This window comes from Podarcis erhardii, assembly GCF_964252035.2.
Source record: "Podarcis erhardii genome assembly, chromosome: 6".
Lineage (NCBI taxonomy): Eukaryota > Metazoa > Chordata > Lepidosauria > Squamata > Lacertidae > Podarcis > Podarcis erhardii.
In genome coordinates this window covers 47,779,760-47,789,457 of record NC_138510.1, presented here as the reverse complement: position 1 = coordinate 47,789,457, position 9,698 = coordinate 47,779,760, and the positions used below count along the sequence as shown (strand labels likewise).

Genomic DNA, 9,698 nt, shown 5'->3' with positions numbered 1-9,698 from the left:
TCAGTCATGTGTTGGCTGGGAGACATCACTAGCAAATGCCTCATTATCAAAGGGCAGGACTAGCTGGCCCCTTCACTTTCAAAAATGAATGCCTGGATACTGTTTTTTTAAAAAATAAACACTGAATGTGCACATTGATACCCCTACACCTCCCACTGTCTGGGTGCTATAGTTTTTACCACTGAACATACACACATACAAAAAAAAAACCAGGAAGGATGGGGAGTGTCCTCGTTGACTAATAAAGTTAGAATTTTATTTCCTTACCTTTTTCTCTTTTTTGACATCACAAATTTTGGAAATTTATTACAGTGGAAAAGGCCCTTGCAACGTAAGAGTCCAACTCACAGTGAGACCAGAAAAGGTGGGGAGGGATGCTGGGATGAGAGCAGACCCCCCAACCTTTGATATTTACAGGTGAGGGAGAAATTCTCAAATTGTCGATCAGTGCCAACCAATGGGGCTTGGAAAATTTTAAATGTTTTGTCAAGTCACCAGAAGAGGGTGATGGTAGAATTGAAGAAGTTCAACATGTTGCACTTCTAGGCGAAGGGAAGAATTGAAATCAACAGGGCAGATAGTGCATTCAGAAAAAAGGAAAACCAACAGTGAGCCTCTGGGTAAAAACTAATGACAGCCTTGAACTAACGGCAAGAGACTCTTGTTCTTCTCCAACTGGGCATATGTGTTGATTCAGGGACGAGGAAGCTGTGGCACTCCAGGTGTTACTGCACTTACAACTCCCATCATCCATGACCATTGTCTATTCTGGCTGGGACTGACAGGAGTCCAACGACATCTTGAGGGTCACAGGTTCTCGACGTGTATTGTTAGTCTCTGCATTTTGAACTGCTCTAGTTTTCTTGCTGTATCAACCACTGATCAGGCCTTATTGTCTCTTATTATGTGTTGATTGGTTGTTCCTAGGTAGAATTCCTATTCCTGCTTAGGCCTGCTTTCTGCAGAAAGTCTTCTTCTGGCCTTCTGTCTTGCCAACTCACCCACCCCAAATCTTTTACCTCAGTCCATCTGATTAAGCCTTCCATTCACCCTCCCCCACAGCTGTGTATTTGATCATCTGCATTTACTAGTTGTTGCCAGTCAAGGTGAAGACTGAATTTAGCTGGCTGGGTTAACACACAAGCCAGAACAACTTGCTGTCATTTGCCTGGTGAGACTTGAGCTAATTGACCCCGACTGCTGTGATATGTCAAAGTCAAGGAAAGGAAAGGAGAGCCCATGGTTTACCATGCAGGCTCAAGGTATTAAATTACACTCCCCACCACCACAAAAAAGAGGCAAAGCCATGATTAGAACTGGAGTGTATAGCGGAACATTAGCTATAATCACCCTAGGATGCTACTGGGTCTTGCTGTGGTTAGCATTACAAGCATCTGGAGAATGGTGGACCACAACTATCTCCCCTGTGACTTGGATTCTTCCTGACACTGGCAAACCACAAATAGCTGTACCAATCCCCTAGCTGTTGGTTGATAGTGCAAAGGGCAGGCTGGGGTGGACTAGGACTGGTGTGGATGGCAAAGCCCAGGCTAGCAATTAGGACAAGGTCTTTGCCTTAATCTCAACCTTTGGTTTGTGGTAGTTTCTCTTCCACTTCCACTTTAGTACTAGAGCCTAAATCAATCATGGGAGAAACTGTAACCTGGATGCTTTAATTCCTACATAGCATAGCTTGAAGAAGCAAGCACTGCAGTTAAAAGTTCAAACATTGAAGAGGGATCTCTTTCAAAGGCCCAGGGCCGCAATATGCCTGGCAAAAAACAACCACTTCAGAGATTTCCAAGGCTGTCCAAACGGGTTGAACTAGTCTGAGGGGGGAAATTGGATGGGAGTTTTATGCCTTTCTAAAACCAGTCATGAATGAATATCTTTTTCCAGTCAGAATGCATGAACAATGGCATGTAGCTAATCATATTAAATCAATTCTGCTCAGATTTTGAGCTTGCTCCCATTAAGTGGTGAAGGGCAATGTTTGGGCAGGTGCCATGAGTAAATGGAGATAAATAAGAAGCTGTAAACACAAAAGGAAGAGGAAAGCTCATTAAATACACACAGTTGTTTTTTTTGTGTGTCCAGGTTACCAGGTTATTTACCCTGCCATTTCACAAGGACCTTTCTTTCTTTCTTTCTTTCTTTCTTTCTTTCTTTCTTTCTTTCTTTCTTTCTTTCACACAGTATGCCCCATGCCTTTGGTGAACTTCCTCTCCTATGTAGGCAGAGAAGGCCACAGTCAGGAGTGGCAGCCATGACGCGTACCATCCTCCCCCCCCCCCAATCTCCTCATCTCCATTGGATTTGGGGGAGGGAGGGGGAGAGAACGAACAAGTAAAAGGAAGAGGCACAGGGGAAAAGAGAACATTTTCTTCACAGCAACTGGAGAACATCCCAGACTCTTAGCAACTGCCTCAGTCTGTCACAGCCATATGTCTGAAGGAGGCAGCCATTCCCCAAATCCAAGAGGCCTGTAGAAATCTTGAGTACCAAGTGGCACAAATCCTCTGTTGTCATTGGGAGGGGGGAGAAATCTAGGGAAAACTGCATTTCATATTTAGAAACCCACAAAATAAGCCAGAAATAGTTATATTTGCTATGGGGAAGAAAGGGAAAGAAAAAAAGTGGAGGAAATCTCACAGGTACAACCCCAATATACTCTGTTGGTAGCCTTTGTGTTCCATGTTCAGGCACAAGAGGAAATACAGTTGGCATGGGCCCCAATTCATGGGGATGAACCCATGTTGAAGAAGCTGGCCGCTCCATTTCCCCCAAGATGATTTGATCGCTGAACTGCTGCATCAGTGTGCAGGAAGTAGAGAAGCTGCTCTCATGGACAGGTGCACCATGGCTGTCAGGAGACCTAGAGAAGAAGAAGCCATAAAGGGATTGAGTATATTTTATTGTATAATCTCTTGGAGTTATAGTTTGCCTCAGAAAACAGGCTTTCACACAAAACCTTGTACATGTGTACTAAAGACAGCTTGTACCTGTGTCCAGTGTAACATGTGAACAAGTCTAGGAGATATCAGAAGTCGCAGCATTAGTTTGTAGAAGTTGCAGTCAGCATAGATAATGCTCTCAATCAACCTATTGTATTTTCTCTTTGCATTCCCAGTTTTTCAGATCATTCTACCTCAGCCAGGCAGCTCCATGAGCCAACTGGGAGCTCCTGGGAGCTCAAGTGGAACACTGATACCCTCCACTGAACAAAAGCCAAACCAAGTGTTTCGCAAAACAAAATCAGAATATGTGCCTTTGAATGCAAATATTCAGTAGTACAACTCTTCAAATGTAAATTCCACATGCCATAGATCCTATGGCATGATGTTCCACCTCAAAGGTTTAATTTTGATGTACCATTTGATTGACACTGCACCTCAAACTTGACTAAAATTAAAATTAAAAAGGGCATAATGTCACATTACATCAATGATGAAATTGGCTGCGTGCTGTGGTATAGGTGTCACAATGCCCTCTCCCCTGCCCTCAGGTCTTGTATTTAATTTTTTTAAGGCCACAACTTGCTTGCTAAGTTCATCATTAGCATAGCATGGGGGTGGGGCACCTCAGGCCTAAGGGACAAATGCAGAGTCTGTGGCACTTAGACCTCTCCTCACTGATCCTGCTTCATACACTGTTTTTGCCTGGCTGGATTGCTGTGGCCTTGAATTCTGCTGAGGCCTTTTGCTAGTCTGAATGGAAGATACCAAGGGCTTGAGGCATCTAATCATAAGCCTGCATTTTTATCAAAGCTTCTATATGTTTAATCAGGGCTTGCATTTTAAAATAAGCTTAAAGATTTTCAAATGTTTCATGCCAGGCAAAAGACCAGCTGCCTAAAAGGCCTTGGCAATGTTTTTCCTCCTAGGAAAGGGGCCCCCTGATTTATAGCAGAAAACAATTCTCAAAGTCGTAAAAAAAAAAAGGAAATTACAGGCTGAGAGCGAGGACACTGATCCTACATGTTACAGAAGATAAAAAAGCAGAGATAAACACCATTAGGAATGGGGAAAATAATACCATTTGCCTCCCAGTAAAATGAGCCATATCTTCTTCCTAAGGTTGAAAGGCCAAGAGCAATGGAGAAGCATCTAGCTGGCTGTGAAAGGAGGGGTGTAAACTGAAGAGGCTTCTTTTAAAGCTGTTTTTTACTGAGTTTCTTTTTTTACTTTACAAAGGCCTTATTCCTTTTAAAAGGCTACCTATGATAATGTATGAAATATATTAGCTTAAATATATTGGCTTAAATGTAATTATGCAAAGGATTTAGGAAATGCTAGATTCTTATTTCATAGAGTCATATTGCAATAGGAGACCAGAGGGGCAAATGAGCCCAGCCTCCTGCCAGACAGGAGACGCCATCGAGCACTCCTGATATATAGTTGTCAGGCCTTTTTGTTTAGAAACCATCAAATGAAGGAGATCTTTCAATGTTGATGTGAACTCAAGATCCTTGACATCTGTTGAAGATAAAAATTTAAGATTAACCATCTGTTTTAGAAGGCAATAGGGCAAGGAGGGCAAGAGGTGAGCTGGTAATTAAGATTCCTTGTTGAGACACATGTAAGATATATTACTACTTATTTGTCATTTATAGATGTAACAATATATAGCTCTTTGTGTTCCATAAAAGGGCGAGGAAATGGGTGTATCTCTTGTGATTGGTTCTAGCAAACAGCCAATAGGAATTTCAACCAGGCTGATTGGACAGAGGCAGCCACAGGAGGAGCAAGGGGGCTGGATTAAGGAAATATAAGTGCTGGCCAGAATGGCAGGAGGCCAGGCCAGAGCTTGGTAACCATGTACCACTGAGCCTCTCATTTATTTGTCTGACAAATAAATTATTATTTTAATTTCTCTATTGCTGCGTTGAATATTTCATTCCAGCTAAGCGTTAACCACAAGCAGGGTGCTACAGGCTGTGTGAGTGTACGTGTACAAACTAGCCTCCTATTCATTTGTTGTGCACAATGCTGACATGTGGTCCTCGGAAGGCTACCTGGAAGAGAACACAGCTCTCCATTTGAAACAGGTTCTTCACCCCTGATGTAACATGTAGCTAGGTCCCATTCTTGTTCTATGGGGCCAGCTCCCTCCTCCTGTTCACTACAAACAGCCCGACACCAGTAGGCTCTTTGGATGTTCAGCTTTACGAGCCCAGACATGTAACACAAATGACATTCAAACATAACCGTGGAACACATGAATGGGTGCACTGAGATGTGACAGAGGTTTGACGGACACTTTGTGAGCCTCGGCTCAAGAGCACAGACAAAACCAGCTAAGGAATTCCTATCTTTCCCAGCCCCTTGTGAATTCTGGACATTCAGCTGTGTACGAAGGTGCAGTGGAAGGTGGCCCACACACCGACCTGTGCCTAATCAGCTTGCCATTATCCTGTTAAGTCCCACTGACATGTGCCACACTTGCAGGTGGCAGATCATAACAGCTTTAAGCACATTCGCTCCGGATTTTCCTCCTTAATCTCACCCTCGGCTTTTTCCTTTGGGTTGGAGAATGATATGCAAGAGTTTGGGAGCTGTGAAAAAGGAGGAGGGAGCAAGCGTTTTCCCCAGAGGACCAGATTAGTATGAATTCTTCCACAGGAAAGAAAGAAAAGTAGGAGTCACTTATTCAAAATTTTTGCAGAGTTCAGTAGAAACCCGATTGATTTTTTTGGTATGGGCATTAACATTTCTAACAGACCTGCCCTAAGAGAAACCTCAATTCCCCATTATGGGGACGGTTCCAGGATGAAGTAGAAATGCTGCCCTCATTCTCTGTTCTGTGAGCTTTTCAAAGTGCTGCCTCATAAAATGTTAGTTTCTATAGAAGGAAAGTGAACGCAAGTTACAGAGTGGAGGCTGTGCATGGCTCCCAATATGGAAGGTTCAGGAGGTGCACTGTCCCTGCTTACAAACTTTCTTGCAAAACGCCACAACCAGGTGGATTACACTTTAAAGTAAGAACACAAAAATAGCCTGCTGGCTCAGGCCAGTGGTCCCTCTACTCCAGTACCCTGTTCTCACAGTGGCTCCTCAGATGTCTGTGGCAAGTCTATAAGATGGACAAGGCAGCAGTCTCCCCTCCTGAACTAGTATTCAAAAGCATTGCTGCTTCAAATTGTGGAGGCCCAGCACAGCCATCATGGGTAGTAACCTTTGACAGCCCCCCCCTCCATGAATTTGTCCAGCTCTCTTTTAAAGCCATATACGTTGGTGGTCACCATGGCCTCCTGCAGGAGAGAGTTCCATAGTTTATCTGACACAAATCTTCCACCATGCAGCTTCATTTGATGTCTGCAAGTCCTAGTGTCATGAGGAAGGAAATGTTCCTCTGCCCAGATACTCAACACCATGCATAATTTTATGAGCTTCATTCATGTTGCCTCTTACTCGACTTTTCTCCAAGCTAAAAAGTCCCAAATGCTGCAACCTTTCTTCATAGGAGAGATCCCCTTGATCATCGGGGCTGCCCTTTTCTGAACCTTTTCCAATGAGGTGCTTTTTTTTCTTTTGCAGGGTTCTGTGTTTCCCCTGATTTGTACATAAATGATTCAGTGGCAAAAATGTGCAAACCCCACATTGTCAACCAGCTTGCATGAATATTTAATAATGCAAAATAAGAGCCAGGGCGATCGGGACAGGATTTGCCAAATCTGCGATTGTGTTTGATAAATATGGATGAGTCTCTCCACTCCTCACACACCCCTCCTCCATCATCCCCTGTCCCGAAAGCCCAAGGTGGATTTATCTCCCCTTAACAGCCGGAGAATTACATGCGGGGTCTCAATGCATGGATGAGGCAGTGGCATTGGGAGGAAAGGTTTAGATTTGTTAGGCACTAGGGAACTTCTAGGGAGAGACTGAGCCTGCACAAGAGAGGCAGGTTCCGCCTGAACAGCAATGGAACCAGACTGCTTGTGTTTTCATATCCAAAAGGCTGCAGAGCATCTTCTAGAAAGATATCTGAAAGGAAGATGCCAGGAGCTGGGGGACCATCTGATTCAGGATGTTACTTGTCCCTTGAGGGTAATGGTGTCAATATTTCAGGTCATGGAAGTAAGAGAGGGATAGATCTTGGCAAAGGGCATACAGGAAGAAATGACAGCCGGCGAGACCAAAGAGTTGTGGGTGAAAATTGCACATGAAAATGATGTATGGAGAGGGACATAATGTTCTGTTTATGAAACAATGCTAGCTGGAGGCTTCCAGGGCAAGATGGGGGAAGTGGAGGGCTTGATGCTAAATGGGAACATAAAGAGGGTGGATGTTTCAGAAACCCAGTGGGACAAAGGAAGATCAGATGTCCCAGGATGCAGAAAAAATGAGGAGGGGGATATTGGGTGTGATGTTCCTCTATGCGTTAAAGAGGGGACTTTAAACTAGAAAATGTAAGAGGAATAAACTCTTCCGCTGAATCACTGTGTGTGGAAACTTTAGGGTCTATAAAATAATTTGGTGCTGGGGAGTAAACATACAACTCTGAGCAAGCTCTGGGAGAGATCTTTGATGGAGAAAGAAATCAAGAGAGGTAGCCAAAGGAGGAAAAGGTTGGAATATTGGGTGGTTTTAACTTTCCATATATGGAATGGGTGCAAATGCACATACAAGTTATAACATTTGTAAATATGACAAAGCCTAGAACACACTACAATCCTATGTCCCATAGGAGGGCATCCTAAGGGGAATGCATCAGAACTCCTTCTGCAATAAAAGAGCTCTGGTGTCAGAAAGGAAGATCAGATGTCAGATTCTCTCTCCCTACCAATGTGGAAACATCCAGGACACTGGCCCTATTGGCATACCAGCTTCAACATCAGTTGAAGGGTCTGGCAGATAGGACCGGCAAAAGGTATGTTCCGAAAGATCCATAGTCTTCTCAGCCTCACCTGCAAAACCACCCCCATATTTCTAATGGGAGGGAAATTGTTTTAAAAAGTCAGGCAAAAGGACGGAACACAAGAGTCTTTTCCAATCTCCCTTCTTCCCTGCTGCTGAGAACCTGGTAGGGTTTTGAATAAGGTTATATCCACACCATGCATTTAAAACACACTTATGTCACTTAAGAGTTGTGGCTTCTCCCAGAGATTTCTGGAAACTGTAGCTTATTAAGGTCTCCTGGGACCTTTCAGCACCCTTAACAAGCTACAGTTCCCAGGATTCTTTGGGGGAAGCCATGACTCTTAAAGTGGATCGCAGTTGTACCTTAGAAGTCGAACGGAATCTGTTCCAGAAGTCCGTTCGACTTCCAAAACATTCGGAAACCAAATCATGGCTTCTGATTGGCTGCAGGAAGCTCCAGCAGCCAATCAGGAGCCCCTTTGGACATTCGGCTTCCAAAAATAGTTCGCAAACAGAACAGTCACTTCCAGGTTTGCGGTGTTCAGGAGCCAAAATGTTCGAGAACTAAGCTGTTCGAAAACCAAGGAACGACAATACTTCAAATGGATGGCGCAGGTGTCATGTGACCTAAGGCAGTCAAAACTGTCTTTAGCTCCCTCCTCAAACCTGAGGAGCCTTAGTCATAGAATGGACTGCAGGGGAGGTGACACTAGGCATATCGGACTGACTGGGAAGACTGAACACAGTGCAATCAAATGCAACAGATATGGTTATGAGGAGAAAGTTGTCCAGGAAATCCAACAGTTATATTTCATTTTAAAAGAAAAAACTTTTTTTAAAAAAGGAGATTAAACAGGAGGAGGTTGAATTAGAGAGTCAAGAGGGTCAAATCCCTTCAGGGAGTTATTTAAAACCACAACAATAGAAGCTCAGTTAGAATGTATACCACAGAACATGAGAGTGACTAATAAGTCCGACAGAATGCCAGCAGAATTAATGAGCAGAGTCAAGGAAGCTTTAAAAGACAAGAAGGCTTCTTTTAAAAAGTGGGTCTTGCCCAATGAGAATAAAAGAAACTCTCTGGAAAAAAACAAATTTAAGTTGACAATAAAGCAAGCAAGCAGGCAAAAATAAAGTATTAGCACACCATATTGTTAAAAACAATATGTCAATGATTAAAACATCTTTAAATGCATCAGAAGTGTGAAACTAGCCAGGAGGCAGTCAGGCCGTTAAAAGGACAAAGATGTGAAAGGAATTACTGGAGGAGGATGAAACTGAATGCATTCTTTGTGTTGGTCTTCATGGGAAGATGTTGGACAGACACCTAAACACACTTTTTTGGGGCAGGAAAGAGGAAGCGACAAGAGATTAAGTCCTTCCGCTGATTCACATTATTTTTTAAAAAAAATCAAGAACACAGTATTGACAGCATCCACCAGAGAGTTCTGAAATAATTCAAATGTGAAATAATTGTTCTTATTTATGTAATACCATCTATGTACATGCCACTTCACCAAGAACAGGTTTTGAAAAACCCCTGCTTCCAACGGGCTTAATCTAGAAAGGGACATACGGGGACAGCAGAGGAAATGGGTAAAGAAAGCACTATATTGAAAAACAGGCATGTAGGCAAGGAGGAATATTTGATTATTTTAATTGCATATACTTAGGCTGTGCAAAGACAATGTGGTTTGTTATACGTACTGGTGACTGTAGCTCTGTGAGGGGTAAACCACATTTCCTCTCTCTGTCTCTTTATATATATATATTTGCTGGTGAAAGTGTATCAAAAGGCAGTGAAAATGATTAACAGGTTGGAGCACATTTCCTACAAAG

At 43.1% G+C, this 9,698-nt stretch overlaps 1 protein-coding gene across 1 annotated transcript in view; it reads right to left on the bottom strand.

The window, feature by feature from the left end:
- Window positions 1-231: 231 nt before the first annotated feature.
- LOC309344357 (chemokine-like protein TAFA-5) overlaps window positions 232-9,698 on the bottom strand; it is a 30,886-nt gene continuing 21,419 nt past the window's right edge. Inside the window, exon 6 of the mRNA XM_081866683.1 lies at window positions 232-2,875. Coding sequence (XP_081722809.1) covers window positions 2,867-2,875 — 9 coding nt within the window. The 3' untranslated portion in view covers window positions 232-2,866. The remainder of the gene's footprint in view (window positions 2,876-9,698) is intronic.